The sequence below is a fragment of the Trachurus trachurus genome (assembly GCF_905171665.1).
Source record: "Trachurus trachurus genome assembly, chromosome: 21".
Taxonomy (NCBI): Eukaryota; Metazoa; Chordata; class Actinopteri; order Carangiformes; family Carangidae; genus Trachurus; species Trachurus trachurus.
Window position 1 is genome coordinate 10,058,581 of NC_139899.1, and position 18,351 is coordinate 10,076,931.

At 41.7% G+C, this 18,351-nt stretch overlaps 1 protein-coding gene across 3 annotated transcripts in view; it reads right to left on the reverse strand.

Annotated features, from left to right (window-relative positions):
- Nucleotides 1-1,474: 1,474 nt before the first annotated feature.
- ptpn4a (protein tyrosine phosphatase non-receptor type 4a) overlaps nucleotides 1,475-18,351 on the reverse strand; it is a 64,385-nt gene continuing 47,508 nt past the window's right edge. The window contains exons 13-27 of one of the 3 annotated variants that reach the window (XM_083996786.1): nucleotides 17,499-17,567; nucleotides 16,498-16,632; nucleotides 16,004-16,165; nucleotides 13,076-13,235; nucleotides 12,694-12,777; nucleotides 12,432-12,488; nucleotides 12,021-12,177; nucleotides 10,871-11,037; nucleotides 10,407-10,497; nucleotides 10,129-10,190; nucleotides 9,121-9,267; nucleotides 8,091-8,219; nucleotides 6,501-6,649; nucleotides 5,571-5,706; nucleotides 1,475-5,485 (exon numbers count right to left, since the gene is read on the reverse strand). In XM_083996786.1, the coding sequence (XP_083852912.1) occupies nucleotides 5,084-5,485; nucleotides 5,571-5,706; nucleotides 6,501-6,649; nucleotides 8,091-8,219; nucleotides 9,121-9,267; nucleotides 10,129-10,190; nucleotides 10,407-10,497; nucleotides 10,871-11,037; nucleotides 12,021-12,177; nucleotides 12,432-12,488; nucleotides 12,694-12,777; nucleotides 13,076-13,235; nucleotides 16,004-16,165; nucleotides 16,498-16,632; nucleotides 17,499-17,567 (2,107 nt within the window). In that variant the 3' untranslated portion in view covers nucleotides 1,475-5,083. Of the gene's footprint in view, nucleotides 5,486-5,570; nucleotides 5,707-6,500; nucleotides 6,650-7,903; nucleotides 8,220-9,120; nucleotides 9,268-10,128; nucleotides 10,191-10,406; nucleotides 10,498-10,870; nucleotides 11,038-12,020; nucleotides 12,178-12,431; nucleotides 12,489-12,693; nucleotides 12,778-13,075; nucleotides 13,236-16,003; nucleotides 16,166-16,497; nucleotides 16,636-17,498; nucleotides 17,568-18,351 lie in introns of those variants that run through there. The other 2 variants (XM_083996785.1, XR_014596315.1) reach the window with 2 other exon arrangements.

An 18,351-nucleotide genomic window follows, 5' to 3' on the forward strand; every position in this document is an offset into this window, starting at 1 on the left:
TAATACAGTGATAATTTAAGTGTATTTTGAATCCAGAAACAGAGCTCTAGCTGTAGCTTATTCTGACCTCTCACCTAATATCCAAATTAATTGTGAAAGATTAATACTCTGTAAACTGTGAAGTCTATTGTAGGCCTATTAATAAACAAATACGTCATAGTGTAGCCACCAGGAATTGGTTGATGACTACAATTTATGTCCTTTTAACAATTTCCCTTTGGAGAATAATAAAGTAATTTGTATGACATCTAAATTGTTGTTATACTGCCTAGAAATATGCCTTTACTCTGCAACACAACACTAGTAATCTCCTCCTGACACAGTAGACCACATGCTGGTATAGCTAGCCTACATAATCCAGCTGTAGTTGACATCTGTGCACAGAAACATTAAAGAAGACCTAGCCTACTTGAATTACTGCATTACCACAAACATTTTAAAAATGACCACTGGTATAACCTCAAAGTATAGGGCCTATCTCTAAGAACATTTAAACTGTAACTTTTAAAATCCCTGCATGTGCAGTTTTTACAAAAATAAATTATGTTTATTCAGCCGTTATCATCATAACAGATACTTTTTTTTCTCCACTTTGGGGCTTCAAAGGGTGCAATGATAGCACCCTTTGCTCGATAGCATAGCACCTTTATTTAAAAAAAATGCTGAGATCAAATTGCTTCCATTAACTCATGTCACACTTACAAATCTATATGGTTGGCTTGAATGCAACACAGAGGGAAAGCTGTATATACAGGGGTACCCATAGATTTTTTTCTTATTTTCCATTCTCACAACTCTGAATTGTTTATGTTCTTTTCCCTTTGGATGTCCCTCATAGCATCAGTGTGTTTGTCTTCTTTGGAGCCTGGCATTACAGATTTCGCACTACAGCCACCTCGTGTAACTAATGGCTTCACTCTATGGTAAAACTTACAATTCAAAAATCTAAAAATTAAAGTTATTTCTATCAGATTCTTTTGCATTGCTGCGTCTCATCTGCTCACTCTATGTTGCCCAACCTCACTTTTACAGTGTGGAAAAGCAAGTAGATCTGAAGCCATGTCTCCATGCTTTGACAGACAAGCTTTAATTGTTCACAATCAAGCTTATAGACATGTCCAAAGCACCGTAACACCATGATACCAAAAAGAAACAAGCAACTGAGGACAAAGGTTTTTATGACACAGGAAGGAGTTAACCAAGGGTATAATACGGTAAAACATTTCTCATTATTTTGTGTTCATTATATATACACTTGCTGTTATAGATTATTAGACGTTTCAAATAAAACAAAATTTTTGAAGTAGCAGTCTTGAAATACACAACATTTTGTGTCACATTTGAATCATTCAAAGGAAGAAGAGAGAGAGGAAAAAAAAATCAAAAATAAAAACAAATTCTTTCTGCTCACAAATGATTTTCCCTTTTATTTTAAAGATTTTTTTTTCATATACAACATTGTATTTACATGGTCTAGTATTATTTACACAAAATTAACAAGTGGCACTGTGTAGTTAGGAGTTCTTTTCTTTTTCTTGTTCCCTACAGGTGTCTTATCTTTAAACAAAATAAAAATGATAAATAAAAAGAAAAAGACTCAACTCATCAACAACTCTTTTTTAACAATGCGTTATGTCTCCAATTTTTTTTCAGTAGCACTACCTGCCACTAAGCCTTTCTACAAAGTGCTGTCCTTTCCCTACCCAACTAGAACTGTTTTCATCTTTACAAAAATACAACTAACCCACAACCTCTCTACGTCTGGTACCCTCCAAACTACCTTTGATCAGTACCCTGAACACACAGACAGTACCAATTATGTGTCAACATCAAAACACTTTGAACACAGACAGCTCATTGCTGGACATTTTGCGCAGATGGAAATTCTGGCAGCCCTGACTGATCAATTATTAACTTTTCACTGCAGCGCCAGTGTTTTGTTTTCTCGTTAGAAATTGACCAGGCATTTTTGAACTTCAATTTAAGTGATAAACGATTCTGAGTTTGTGGTATTTTGATTTCATCAGCCTGGTTGGCAAATACACAAACACCAATGGAAAGAAGCCACTGGGGGATGGATAGTTGTTGTTGATTCGATTATAAGCTCATACACGTTGGGTCTTTGAAGAATTAGTAACTGTCAATATATTAAAAAAAAAAAAAAAAAAAAGTTAAAAAACCAGCAAAAACGGTCAGTCATTCACTGGTTGGCCTCAGTTTGTCCTTCTGGGGAAAACAAGCTGTTTGAAACTGCACTACTGTACCCATGGTAATTTGCTCAGATGTGTCATTCGCCTCAAGGCCATGCAGAGAGAGTAGGATCCATGTATAATGATCCAAAAGAGAGGCATCAGGGGGAAAACAATGAGTAGAATGGACTGTGGATGTTGCGTGGGCTCTGAAATAATGACTGATGTTGCCTGAGAGAAGGAGTTCTTTGGGAGAGGGATGCAACACAGGAGAGGTTTTTAAAAACACAGAGTGAAGAGAAAAAGCTGTTTCTAGGTTTTTTCTTCCCACCTCTACATGCGGCAAAAATATGATTCAGCTGTTTGAAAGGGAGGTATGAGAACAGTTTGAATTGTCTCACAGGCAGCGGTTCAAGCCTGACATAGGAAGAAATGACTCTCCAAGATGGCCCTCTTTGCATTTTTCTTCCAAAAACTTGAGATCAGGTTAAGATTAGGTTTATGGCTTTATGGCACAACCTTTCATTCCAGTTAACGAACAAGCAGGCTTAGATCAGACAGCTAACAAACTATATTTGAGAGGGAGAGGTACAGAGAGAGATAGATAAAGACAAATCTGAGTACACACACACACACACGCACACGCACACACACACACACACAGCAGTAGGTTTTCCAGCAGAGTCCATTGTAGGAGCCAATGACAGCAGGTACTGAAGCAACCGATAGGAAAACTATCTCAAATTATAAACAGGCTACACTCTATTCCATACCGCTACGAAAAACACGTCGACAGGGTGACCTGTACTTGGATCAAAAAAAAAAAAAAAAAAAAAAGTAAAAAATGTCAACAACAAATCAAACTGATGCTGGGCTTTGTGAATTAAAAATACAAGTCCTCATTTAGTCTCCTTATCACTCGTTAACACATCATCTTGGCTTGAAAACAACATGTGCCTTAAAAATGATAAAATACCACTGGGAAAGATCAATTGGATTCCAAAAAGAAAAGAAAAAAAGATAAGGTATTGGTTGAATTTTCTGCTTGTGCTGCCTCTTTGAACTGTGAACTGTTCCCTGGCAGACACACACTCAGATAAAAATAATGAGCAATCATTGGTTTTATGCTGCGTTTCAGCGACCTCTTGGCTCTACTGGAGCTTAATTAACAACAAATTTGTCTAGCTGATTTTAATGTTGGGTCACATTAATTGCTCACATTAAGCAATAAGCCATGAATCTTTGTCACTGTACGTGGGTTTGCTCCATTTTACAGGTCACAAAAGTCTCTGGATGTAAATTAAAAAAAAAAAAAAAAAAAAAAAAAACGTGGTGAGGCCAATGGAGGGAGCTATAGTTCAGTTTTTACTCTTCACACAAAGGTTGAGGTCAGTTCACCGTCAACTCGGCAAGCAATGTCTCGGGTGAAATACGAATACTGATTGCATAAAACTTCCAGCAGCTTTCAACCACTTGAGAACTAATAAGTTAAACTGGCGTCTGATCATATGACCCCCTGTTTGTTTGTAGCATAATGACCTGTTAATCAAGTGGGTCAACATTTACTGAAAGTCTCCTGGTCAAGTCTGAGTGGGGCTTTGCTAGTGTCGGGCTCAAGGACACTTCAGCAGGGACTCTGCTGCCCACTCTGTCTGTCGCAAGTGAACAGCATATTTCATTGAAATGATTAACTGAGTATGAATTTGAAGAAATACATGAACTGTCTTCAGCCTTGTTTTTCTTTTTTCTTTTAGCTTTATCAACAATGACAGCTGGAAAATAGCTTTGATTGTAACAGTGAGACCATGTGTCTACTGGGCCATTGTCTTTGTTTTCTTTTATTGAATTAATTTCAGTCAAGACTCAAAAGTTAAAAGATTTCTTTCACAATTTCATTCAGTGGGATGTGTGGAGTCACAGAATCGACAGTAGCTGCTGTGACTGGTACAGAAGTGACAGGGAGGTTCCCAGTAAACACAAGCCCTGAGGATTGTAAACCAGTTATATTCCTCACCACACCAAACGACGGCCACTTCAGAGCATGTGTGTCTGTAAGCTCAAAAACACAGCACAAAGCAGGATGAAGTATCCAACTCACCACAGCATTGAACAAGAGGTGAGATACAAAGTGCTTTCAGCTGTCCATCTGTCAGTCTGTGCTGTCAGAAACTTAGACAAGAAAGCCGAGAAAGATAAAAACCAAGTACAATAAATTAAATCACTGTTTTTTTTTCCACAAAAAAAGCAAAAAAAAAGAAATAAAGAAGTAGTTAGAAGAAGAGGAATCACACTACTTTACTACCTAAGATTTAATCGGGAAAGCATGAAGCTCTAGACTCATACAAACAAAACATATAGCTTTTTTTTTTTTGTTCAGTGGACAGGGTTTGACACAAACTAAAACACAATAAATACTCTTTCTGAGGAACAAAAGATAAGGTATATCTCTTAATCAGCTAAAAGGACACTAAAAAAAGGCAGGTCCGTCTGGCAGACTCGCTCAGAAGGGGACAGGGCGACCCTTAGGGTAAAAAAAAAAAAAAAAAAAAAGGAGGGGGTGGTGGGCGGGGCTCCCCATCCATGGGGGCAGCCCTTCCCCTTCATACATATGGCACTACAGCAATTCCCCATCCACATTTTATTCTCTTATACTTTTCTCATTCTTTGTATACTTTTTTTCTTTACCCTGAACATACAATATCCCCTAATGGTACCTAGTCAACAGCTGGATTTCTTTTTTCTTTATTCTATCTTGTCCATAATTTTCACGTTTGTTTGTTTGTTTGTCTTTTTTTTCCATTTTTGTCCGCGTAAAGTGCAACAGTGCTTTTGTTCTCTCCTCCGGCCGCCTGGCCTCTTCCTGGTGACCCCTGATGACCCTCAGGGGTCAAAGGTCACAGGTTAGCAGTATCAGGCTCAGGGTTCACGCTGGTCTCACTTGTCACGCTGGTGGCGCTCGCGACGCTCGGCTCCTCCACTTCTTCCTCCTCTTCTTCTTCCTCCTCCTCCTCCTCGCCCTCTTCCGTCACTTCCCCCACCTCCAGCATTTCTACCTCCTCGTCGTCGTCGTCCTCTTCGTCCAGCCCTCCCTCCAACAGCTCCACCGCCGCCGCCTCGCCCTCCTCCATCGCTGCCGTCTCTTCTTTCTCCTCTCCGGCCTTCTGCTGCTCTTTCTTGTCCTCCTCCCTCTCGTCGTTCACCTTCTCTCTCTGCTGGTAGACCACGGCCTTGACCGGTTTGACCAGACCTTCCTCGTAGACTCTCAGGATGGCCTCGCACACGAAGCGGTACTGGCTCTGTTTGAGAGAAGCAGAGAGACGTTCAGCTGGTGGTTTAGACAGGATGAGAGCAACTGCCACACAAATGGCTGTGGCTACTTACAGGTGTTTGTATCATCATGGCCCTCTGGTCTCTCATTGTCCTGACGATATCTAGAGGATACACCGGCTGACCGCACTCCATTAGACACAAGGCTGTCTCCATGGTAATCAGAACCCCTGTCCGACCAATGCCCGCACTGGAGAAAAACAAAGCATGGACAGAATTGAGTGTTGAGCTACAAGTGCAACAAACAGTGTTGAGCAAAGAGAAGTGGAGGTGTTCAGGGCTGCCCCCTAATAGTCGTCATTTTATGGCGATTAGTCCTCTAATCGACAACCCAGAGAAACGTCTGTAACAACATCCGAAAAAGACACTTTTGACAAAAAAAAAAAAAAAAAAAAATAGGGACCTGTCGTGCCGTGTAAAAAACCCACAACAATAAAAAAAAAACTGACAGTGAGTGAGTGTCACAACTTCCTGTCTCTGGCCCTTCAAATTAAAAGCCCTATAGTCTTTCATATACAGTTCAGTCATATTGATTTTTTTTTAAGTATATTTTTTTGGCGTTTTTGCCTTTTTTATTTGATAGCACACAGTGAGATAGACAGGAAAGGGGGAGGCAGAAAGAGGAGGAACGACATGCAGGAAAGGTCCGCCCAACGCGGGATTCGAACCGGGGACGCCTGCGTTGAGGACTGTAGCCTTTACATGGGGCGGCCGCCTTAACCACTGCACCACGCATCGCCCCAGTCATATTGATTTTGACTTAATTTTGACAAGACATGGCTCCAAATGTTTTGTTTGTTTTTCTTTTCCTGCTACCAATCGACCAATGAAATTGTGGTTGGCAAATTATTTTTTGGTCAACCAGTGCTTGGTCGCCTGTTTGGGGGCAGCCCTAGAGGTGTTATAGGTTGAATTAACAGCAACATCAAACAACGGATCATGAGCCCACCATTTGCCAGGATTCACACAGTAACTTCACTGTACCTGCAGTGTACCACCATTGGCTGGTCCTGTCCAGCCCGTTTTGTCCGTACCAGGGCCACAAAGTCCAGGAAATCGGTGGAGTCGTCAGGGACACCATGGTCTGGCCAAGCAAGGTACTGAATCTGAGTAAGCTCTCTCTGCTGCTCACTCTGAACACGCACACAGACAGGGGAAAAGAAAAATACAATTACACCATGAACCATATTACATTTTCATGTACTGATTTTCAAAAAAAAACCTCTCTGAGGCCCTTGTAACAAACAAAGGGTATTCACTCCCTCTTCGGTCGAGACCCCAGCTCAGTACAGAAGGAATTATTCTCAAATATCTCTCATACTTGACCCGATACAGGTCACTGTATTTCATGAGGGCAACCTCCAAGCATGTCTGAATGAGCTCTGTGTCCCAGCAAGAGCCTGCATGGTCACCTCTTTTCAAGAAATGATGGCCTTTAAACATGTTATGAAACAGGAAGCGTGAATAACAAACAGTGGTTTTATTCTGGACCACTGGACCATTTGGTAATTCATGCCGCAATTTCCCATTTTGTGAAGCATACTGATGATAGTGTTAGTGCTAATTTTATATTTCTGCATCAAACTATAAATAAGCATGACACACACTTCCTCTTTTCTTGATTTGAGGACGAATGAAAGAAAGAGAAACCTGACAAAGAAAAGAGTGTAGTAGGATAACACACACACACCCTACGGCAGAAAGCAACTACTGACCACTGTTTATGTGCGACTCATAGCCCATGCTCCTCTTTAACATACTGCCTCGCTGCATTGCCATGGTAACCCATCTATCTCCATGGCAACAATCACAGGCAGAGGAGAATGCTAATTGCCTCCTCTACAGCCATATACTTGAAAGGTCATGATACAAGGGCAGCGCGCAGGGAGGTGAATCAGGAAAACACAGCCAGCAGGAAACAATGAGAAAACAGCAGGGAAATGTGAAACTCTTAATTAAAAAATAACATTTAATTAGATGTTGTTCTTAATAGATGGCGTGTTGCATACTTTATACCACAGCCCAAACTCAGGCACAAAGGTTGATTTAGCTTATTTAAGAATAAAAGCCTTCAGTTTGGAGGCACGCTAACTAAAAGTTCACCATGTCACGCTGAAGTATGACCGGAGTCATCAGCAGCTTCAACATCACAGTGAAACAAACTCACATTTTCCATTTCAGTGTTTCAAACTATCATCATCATCATCATCCCACTCTCTGTTCCTCTGTTTCTGCTTTCTCTTTCTTTCTCTCTCTTATTTCAGCAATGTGACTGACTGGGGTGGTTTGGGTTGTCATGGTAACCGGATCCCAATACGTGGCCTGCATGCAGCAGCGGGAGCCAGAAAAAGAACAGCCCACACTGGTCACTATGGCAACACACCTACCCCGGGGTCCTCGGCAGCGCAGCCTTTCCTGAGACTCTGGTCCCTCTTTTCTGATTGGACCCGGGCTCTTTCACCCGTCAGCACACGCCCTCTCACTTTCACCTTTCCCTTCATTCTCCCCTGGTTTTACTCTCCGGTTTGTCCTTGTTTCACCTCTCTCATTATGTGCCTGTGTGCGTGCGGTTACCTGCGTGTGTACGAGAGTCATCTCTCGGACCAGGAAGGCGGCGTTGCCCTCTTCGTTGTGGCAGGTAACTGTAAAGTTTCCATAGGTGGTGGTGCTGTCTGGGTTGGGCCAGTACTGGTGACACTTTACCTATGAACATGGACAAAGCATTAAGTTTCCTGTTCTGGTTTGCTACAGTGTCAGCATCTCTCTCAATTCCCTCGCAGCTCTTCAGAAAGTCATCCTTTCTTTGCAATAGATCTGACTACCAAGTCTATTGCACATGCAGTGAATCCAGAGCATCTGGATTCACTTTAAACCCCCTGATGTTAGTCCGGATTCTCACATTTGTTGTCACGGGACCCAGAACTTACACATTTGCAGCCAAGCTTGTTTGAGGCTTACTTTCTTATAACTGTATGTACTGTTTTATATTCACACCTACTTTAATGAATAATAAATCTTGATGCATAGTTTTCACTGTTCCTCACGAACCAATTCAAATCAGTTGTGTGTGGGGTATGAGTGTTTTAAGGAGTTTGATAAGACAGAAAGACAGAAAACCAGGGATTTCTTTGAAACTCTCTCTGTGGGACAGGGTGTCTCACCACAAAGGGTTTCAGCTGCATTTTCAATTGTCCATCTTACACATGTCTAACAGAAATGAAACTCTCTTTTTAATCAACCCAATTGTCTAACTGGCATTTTACTTGCACCATAAGCCAGCAAGCGCCACCCAAAGCATATTTTTACACTCCGAGTCCATTTTCCTGCATTTTATGCACATGCCTACAGTGATTGTGTAATGGGCTCTGAGCCCTGCCAAAATTAGGGTGACCTACAACTTCATACAGTGCCTGTGCGTGTTATGTGGAGCACTGGAGCGGCGGTTGCTGTTCTGCTTATGTGCTGCTCACAGGATGCCTTCACATGATGAAGCTGCATCTAGGGGGGGTGCCATAACAGTAAAGGTCCCTGGAGATTCTGCAATGGATTTGGTAACATGTATGGTTTCCAGTTGTGGTTTTTAGAAAGAAAATGTCCAACATACCCGCCCCCTCTCGACCTGCGTAGTCAGCATGACAACCATGGATGAGCCCTGTTCCCAGGTCATTTGCCAGAAGTCGGGGCAGGTGTTGGGCAGCGGGCCCTGGCATGCTATGTAGCGATTTATCAGACTGGAGCCTGGAATCTCCATCTACAGAAAGACAGACAAAGACATCAAGATACAGAGGTATTACACTGCAAGAATCTCAATTTACAGCCTCTTTTCACTTGGTTAGATTTTGCTTTGTGTATTCTTACCAGTTTCAAATGAATCAAGTGTCTTTCAATCACTGATATAGTTAAGTCAAGAGAAGTTTGTCCTTTGTTCAAACAAGCCTCTGAATGACTTACACGATCTGACCTTGTAACACTATCACAACATCAAAGTCTGAACTGAACGTCACCACATGAAGAGATTAATACCAGTATAAACTGTGCATTTACGGTACTTCTTGAGTCACATCCTGTTAAATCAGTCAGCTTTCACTTTTCACTTCACGGTGGGGCACAAAAGAAGAAAACACTCTTTAGAAATCCTCTCTAACTGTCAAACTTCAACTTTCACTGTTGCCAACTGCATAGAAATTGAATATACTGGAACTCCACATTCAGCCCCCCACATTTATCATAAACTAAATGAAGGAAGCAGCTGTACATCTTTTTACTTTCAACAATGCTTGGTCAATGTCAGATTAGATCAATGAAAGATCTAATAAATGGAGGTGAAGAGAGAAATGTCCATGTTGAGTGCAGCTACAAGAAAGGAGAGACTTTTTAACATCCACTAGTTGCTGCTAAGTTAGAAGGACAAATGCTTGGCTGACTGACAAACCATGAAAGCTCAATGTCTCCCTCATAAAGCCAATGTGGTTAGTTCATTCACCAGTGTGGCCACCACAGTGTTTTCAAATCTGTTAACAGATCAGCCCACCCACTGTGCTTCAAATGAAAATGAAAGTGCAGAGATATTGATGCAAAGATGAAAGGACAAATCGAGGAGGCTGAAACTCACATTGATGTAATTTGCATTGATGTAGTCATCTGTGCTTTTCAGAATGACCCGCGTGGCATCGTCTGTCAGAGGAAGGAAGGGGAGGAAGAGGGGGTAAAATTACAAATGGGGAAAGATGAGAACAATTTCACAAAGGAGGAAAGAATTAAAGCTCGAGAGGAAAACAGGTAGAGAGGAGAGAGCGAGAGAGTGAAGCGAAGTAGAAAAGATTAAGGCCGATCCATATTTGAACACAGAAGCCTGGAGAAATGAGGAAATGACCACGTGCGGTCACTTACAAGGAGAGATGTCTCTGTATCGATTTTTGGAAACGTTCTGAGGTAATTTGGCACACAGCATGGTCATCCCCGGCCTCTTCCTGTACAGTTGCTGTCAGAAAAGGAACACACATTCATATTAGTAATGTACAGCAACACATTTCTTTGCCCTTGTTATGAATATATGCAGGCTTCTAGGCAAGTTCAAGTTAATAAAATTGCTTTGAAAACACACTCACACTATAAATACACACGTTTTTTTTGGAGCGCTGACCTTATGTGCAGTGTGTGTTTGTATTTAACATCTCTCTTCACTAATAGCACAACACTGAAACATGAAGCTGTTTAGGTGATGATGATCAGGGACAAGAGGTTTTTGAAACGAGGAGGAGGGAAAAAAAAATGTGTGACTGAGTTTAAGTAATAACTACTGACTCATCTCTGTATCTCTGTGTGAGTCTGCTTATCTATGTGTTTCTCCTCACATCAAACTGTGCCAGTATGGCTCCACTGTTCAGGCCGTCCTTCAGTGTAACCATGGAGTCCCTCAAAGCGTGCTGATCCAGCTGGGTGGGGTCCTGGGGGGACTTCTCGGGGATGTACTGAAAATCTGGCTCCGAGTCCACCTTCTCCTCCACCACGTCATAGATGGCTGAATGGGAAAAGGGAAAGAAATAGGTCACAGGTTACATACACATCAGTGTTTATGCAAGCTGAGGCCCCAGGGGGGGCTGATGTATCTTCACGTATATAAAGAGAAACAGAGAACGACAATAAAAGCAGCACTAACAATCACAACCAATGCAATGCACCATAGCGATACACAGTTCATCTATGTGCAAATATTTATTTGCTTACACTTCCTCTACACAGTATGTGCCTATATTATGTAAAATCTAATGTGCATTTACAGGCATTCAGTACACTGATGCGGTCTTTGATGTAATACCGGATAGAATGTGCAAATCCCTCTTTGACCCAGTTAAAATATCAAGAATTTCCATGTTTCATCATCTTAAAAAGCTCCCCTCCCCGCTTCACTAATGCTGATTAAAGAAAATGCTTTGCTATCTTCCTACATGGAGAGCACATATAGATGAGATGTACCGAGAGTAAAATACACAACTTCATAAACCTCATTTGCAATTACAAAAATGAGACTGGGCAGCCCAGAGGAGACCGGAATCAGGATCCAGACTTGTGATCACACATGAAGCCTTTAATATTCAACAGTGGGTCACACCAGCTCTGTGTGATACACTAAGCTATGTATCACAATGTTTACAAAATGGAGATTCGTACACCACAAAATAAAAATGGGTCAACTCTTTCTAACATAGAAATTAGTTGTTACTAGATATTCACACAGTACATGTGTAACTGTGATGAAGCTACTGTAATACACAGTACTACTATCCATAGTTTGTCATCTATGGATCTTATACTGTATATATAGAAACACGACCTCTGCTAGGGAGGACCATGAGATGAGGTTAAAAGCTCAGGACAAAAACTAAGATGAGCCATTTATTTTAGACTGAGAGGCATAGTGGATATTAGTCTGACAATGGATTAAATTGCTCCGGTGATGATGTGAAGACTTCACAGCACATCTGACCGTTGTGAACAACTCACCATTCGGTCTGACCAATAGAATGAGCTCCCCAGAGTGGCTCTCACAGCTGGCCTTGATGAACATGACCACCTGGTCATGGGTGTGGTCAGAGATGTCCCGCCCATTAATCAAGACCACCTGGTCGCCTTCGTTAAGGCGTGGCACACACAGGTCAGCCTGGAAGAGAAGAGAAGAGAAGAGAAGAGAAGAGAAGAGAAGAGAAGAGAAGAGAAGAGAAGAGAAGAGAAGAGAAGAGAAGAGAAAGAGAAAGAGAAAGAGAAAGAAAAGAGGAAGAGAAGAGACACAAAATTAGATAAATTAAAGACAGATTTCTTGAAATGTCTTGATAAGTTCTGTTTGTAGTTTTGCAGAGGTGCAATTAGAGATCAGAGGTAGCAAATTTGAAAATACTTAAGTAGATGTCAACTTACTGATGTTCCTGGAGCTACTCTAGACACGATGATAGGCATCTTCTGGTCAGCTCCACCCTGGAGACGCAGGGAGACACATATTTAGGAGAGAGTAAACATTTTAGATTGAGAGTGTGGAAGATACAGATGGTGCTATGCAGCAAAGGTTTTGACAACTTGGCATAGAAAACATTCCAGTCAAAAATCAAAGGCTAGAATGGATGGATCCAAAGACCACCAACAGACCCTTTTCAGTGATGTCCCAACTAGTATCCACTCTCACCTTTACATTGAAGCCAAATCGTCCATGTTCATCAGGTCTCATCTTGATCAGGACCAAATTGTCATGAGGGACTACTCCATTTAGCTGAAAGGACACAGTTAAACACAGATACATCAAATTCTAGTCCTCTAGTCTAGACTCTAGTCCCTTTATGGAACAATAATAAGCAACACTGCATAATGGACAACATGGTTAAAAAAAATATCCATGTTCAACGGCTACTTATTACTTGGCTTTTAGACAGTTTGTTTATTCAGGCAGGACTTTGCTAACGGGAGTCTACCAATGACGCTGCCAGTGTTCTTTTTTAATCAACGAAAAGATGTGTAAATGTGTATATAGTGATGTCATTAGTATCTGCGTCCTTTGTTTGCACACTGACCGTGGTCTTGTCAGCATTGACAGGGACGTCATACATCTCGTTGAGGTGGTTGTCCAGGAGGCTCTGTTGAGAATGGGCCTGGATGATCTGGCTCAAGGTCTTCCTGCTCAGCTGTTTGGGAGGCAGAGCTGGAGGCTGGCCATCTACCCCCTCAGGGGACCTGGGGAGGAAAAGAGAGAGCGAGGGAGTGAGTCAGGGACATAGAAAAGGACACATAAATAAAGAAAAGGTACGGAAAAACATGTTTGGTTAAAGTTTTTGCCAAGCAATCGGACTAGAGAAAACAGGTCCCGGATGTCAGCACTGTGCATCCCTCCCTACACCTGTACCCTTTTCAGAACACAACATTAAATAAACACACTAAACACTAAATAATTAAGAAATGAACGGACACACTAAGCAGACTCTGCTTGGCAGCTATAAACTTGATGAGAATCTAATGCCATAAACACACAGAAGATAAAAGGACACAGCTAGTGGTCTAGCTGCAGGCCTTCCTGTTTGTTTAAGAGGTGGGCTTTGGGAAGAAACAAAGAGGAAAAACACAGATAAAGAGGAGTAAGAGATGGCAAGATACAGAGAGGCTTAATAGCACTGTGTTAGTCACAATAAATTAACCTCAATAAAAGGGCTGCAAAAGGAAGGAAAAACACCCCCCTCCATCATCCAGACAATAAAAAGCAGTCAGTGTGGATGGTGAAACACAGACAGTCAGGTAAGGCTTTCAGTAGCATCATGTCTCTTTCTCTGGAGGGTAAGAGCCACTCATTTCAACATTTCACTGTGTGTGTGTGTGTTTGTGAAGGCACTCCTCAGGGGCGGGAGCACCCGTCAAAGAGCATTGCCTTTGTTTTGGCTGCTGTTACCGGTGCCACTTTGTGTCTTAAACACACACACGCAAACTTACATTTATTATGGGTCAGAAGCGGGTCAGGCTTTCAGAGAAGAAGGAGGGCAGTGCACAGTAGGCCCGAGCCAAGACGGCACATCCTCAATTTAGTCGACACGACACACATGAGTGAAACGGATATGCAACTTAGCCAAGGCCCTGCGACAAGGAGATTTAAACTGGATATAACCAATTCCAGCTTTTGGTTTTTCCATCTGTCAAAGGCTTTGACTGTTAACAAATCTGAAATGTCCTATTTTGCTTCAAGGCAAATTTTGAAGGCATGACAGAAGACAGAGGAGTTGTTTAAACAATAACTTTGCTTATTTGAAAAAAAAAAAAAAAAACAGGTGTGATTATGACAAACAAATTAGATTTATCATGGTGCATCAGCTGAATGCACTGTTGTGTTACGCTACATTGTATAATCATGCCTTTTTGTTCTATGACACTGTCAAGGAAATAAATGTTGCGTTTCTCTGTAACGTGCCATGGTTTGCTAAACAAGTAATTTTCACTCTACACAGCTAAAAACAGAACATTATAGAGAGTGTGTCCAAGGGTTATGGGTTTGTTGTATTGCCTAAGTGTGGAACTGACACAACATATAACTGTGGCCTTGTGGGAGACAAATCTGACTTTTATGTAGTTTTAATTATAAGAAAGTCATTGCACCCTGGTGGCTCAGCCACTAGAGCACATACCACGTAGGCTTTGTCCTAACTGCGGCAGCCATGGGCTCCAATCTGACCGACGGCCTTTTACTACTTTCAGAAATGACGACCAGTAAACAGCCAGTTGTAATATCTGAGATTAGGAAGGTCCAGTCCAGCCACAGATTGGGATCTCTGGAGGATTTCTTTTCTTGTCCTTGGGGTTTTCATGGCCCAGATAAAGCATCAACTAATCTTCTCTGGAGGGTAAACATTAGTGAGGCGAGGAAATCAGCAGGTTGTAAAACTGAGATGCTGAAACTGAGACTGGCAAAACCTTCAGTTTCACCTGGTTCCCACTGCCTGACGCTGACTGCCTGTCCTGATTAACTCAACTTACAGACAATAATAAAGTCAAGATAAACAACTAGGTTTCCTCTTCCACTCTAAAATTACGGGGTATAGTTTTTGCGCATGACAGCATATATGAAATAATCACATTACAAAAACACATCATGACAACAACAAAGCTGTTGAGAAATAAAGCCAATAAAATGCATGCATGGATGAAGTCTGTGTACATCTTTTGGCTCTGTAAAAGTGCAATAAACTAAAAACTTTGTTTGTGTGTGTAGCTTTGTAGGCAGCTGAACTACCACTGTAATGTTACTTAACCGTCCTGATTTCCAACTGAGAAGTGCTCCATATTTATTCTCTTTCTCTCTGTCTCTCTGACACACACTCCTGCTGTGTCAACAGAGGTTGCATGCCATACACAAGCACAAACTGGTCCCATAGGCACATGAGGCACATGTATATTAAATCCAAGGCTCATTTTGAACTCTTTTTTTTTCTTCTTCACTAAACTCTAACTGAGATCTGACAATTGCTTAGAAGATTTTTAACTCACTTTCCTTTTTTTCCAACATTTTAAACATTATTGAAGAACTTTATAGTGTGTGACACGCACGCACACGCACAGAGTCCTAGTTCAGCCCTGCCGAAGGCTTCAACTTTCCAGTGAGGCCAGTTAAGTGACACTGGGAAAGGGTGTAAACTGTTTGGAGAAGCCACAGACACAGACAGACACTTAAAAACAAGTCATCACAGCAGCGCACTCAGACAGAGTGGCACTTACACTGATGAGTAAAATCTAACTTCAAAATTAAAGGGTGGCTGTTTTTTTGAGGTTGCTTTATTTATGAGGCAGCGAATTTATAGCAAAATTTAATGGTCTCCCACAGACTGATTTTTCACCCCAAAGAGAAATGTGCATCAAAACAAGAAGGCAGAGGAAGAGATGGGGAAAAGGCAAAAAAGATGGAAAGAAGACGGGACTGATTTGACTTAAGAAACTGGAAGTTTTTAACGCATTCAGAAACTTACGGTGTAGAGTCCAGACTGATGCTGTTGGCCTGCGTGGATGATGCCGACTTGTGATTGGAGGAGAAGACGGGTAGGCTGGGTGAAGCGTGGATCACATGATCGACCAGATGGCCAACGGACGACGGGCGTAGTCGTGTGCCCTCTTGTACAAAAAGTGAGTTCCTGACAAGGACACGTGTACAAATCACATGATGTCAAAAAACCTCACTAGCGCCGCTTCATATAAAATACACACATTAAACTAAAGGAAGAGATATGAGATTATGTTTGATTCTTTTAGGATATATGAATTCTTAAATGCTCAAGGACACATACGTAGCATAAATGTTCGTTGATTTGGTTCTCAACGACTTTGTTCAAACACTGTCTGTTGTGCAGTTGCTGTGCTGCCCATTAGGAGAAGAGAGTTAACTTTTTTTTTTAGGGCAGTTACAAGTGTAAAGTGAAGCTGGAGTGACCTCCAGCCTGGTGTGGACACTGGAACTGGGACTCACTGGTTGGGCGTCCCGGGCGGTGAGCGAGTGGGCAGGCTCTGGGTCTCCAGCCTCTCGTCTGACAGGCTGTTCCTGCTGACTGACTCCCAGTCAGTTCCGCCCATCAACTTTCTAGCCAATGGCTTGCTGGGAGACCTACTTAGACCGAGACATAAATTGAGTTGTGGCCAAAGTTAAAACATTCGTAATTCACAGTGTAAGTGAATACTACTTGAAATTAATTCTGTAGAGTTCCTAAATGCTCCTTTACTTGTGGGATGCTTGTTCAGTGTTTTGAGGATGGGGGCTTTGGTCTGTCTGCATGTTCAGTGGTCAGTTATGTGTTATAAGTAGTGTGGTTAAGTGACGCTGTTCCCCTCTATCAAAAAAGAGGCAATTCAGCCTGGTCTTGTCTCATTGTGTCATCTTGGCTGCCATGTCCAGGAGGCACCTACATTTGCAACAGATGAGAGTTTGGATGGCAGGCTACCACTCTTCTAATGGTCAAGAATAACCCAAACAAAAGTCACAATCACAGGTTGTTGACATTCAAGGCCATAGATGGCTTGGCACCCCCTTATCTAAGTGAGCTGCTTGTTGCTCATGCTCCAGCTAGAGCATCACAGTCTGCCGACCAATACCTCCTCAATATACCAAACTCTAGGCTGAAAACAAGAAGGGATCGAGCCTTTGCGGTGGCTGCTCCAAATCTTTGGAACAATTTTAAAGCCCACCCCTCCTCCCCCTCCTCCTTATCATGATGGTTCTTATTGTTTCTTAAAGACTTTATGTTTATTTTATTGCACATTTAAGGTATTTATTCACAATTGTATTTGTTTGTAATTGTAAAAGCACCTTGGTTAAAGGATGTATATAAATAAAGCTTGACTTGACTAATATGTGATGGATAATTGATTGAAAGGGCCTTCCCAGTACTACTAATAATACATTCAAACTCATGAGGAGTTTATCTCTCCTGAGAGTTGGGCAACGGCCAGATTAAAGAAAGACTTATTCATTACCTGGCAAACACTCTGTCCTTGATGCCTTTCTCCTTCCCATACTGCACAGACTGCACCTCCGTCCGTCCACTGGGGACAGAAACAAAAACAACTGTCGGTGAACTTGGAAAAAAAGAAACTAAAACTTTTTATAAGATGTGAACAATGCTGAAGTCTGGGTTATTTTGTAACAGAAAGAGCTACGTCACTTCAGTGTAATCAATCTTGATGACTTCCTGATAAAATAAAAGGGACAACAACAAAGGTTGAGCTTATAAACAGTATATTTAAAATGCATCTTTTAACCATATGATCCACTGTTGACGTTTGAACAATCCACATTGGACAGTCAGTCAATATCTCAAGGGCAAACACACACACACACAGTCAGCCAAACATCAGAGCAAGGCTCATTCACGTTGCATCACTGCTGCTCAATAATGCATCACAAGACATCAGACTCTCAGTTCATCCCCCGCTCACATTTCACAGAAAAAGGAAATAAAAAATGCAGCCAATGAAGTGAACCAAAGTTGTCACAAGGCATTGTCATATTAGAGAAAGAAGAAAAATGTTGATACGAGAACTTATTTTTATGTTTTCAGTCCCCAAACTTGAAATTATATATCATCAATTCAAATAAATGTTTTGTGCGAGACAGGTGTGACGACAGCAGCAGTGTGGGTCTATGAAGTAACTTGCACACAGTGACCTGGACATGGACACAAAAGATTCATGGAAACCATGAATAATGAAGTTGTGCTTTTCTGAGGCATGTTAGCAGAGGCGAGAGGCGACCTTTAGCCCTGCAGTGTTTCAGCTTCTCAACCCAAATGGAAACAAGCACATCGACTTCCAAACAAACATCACATCA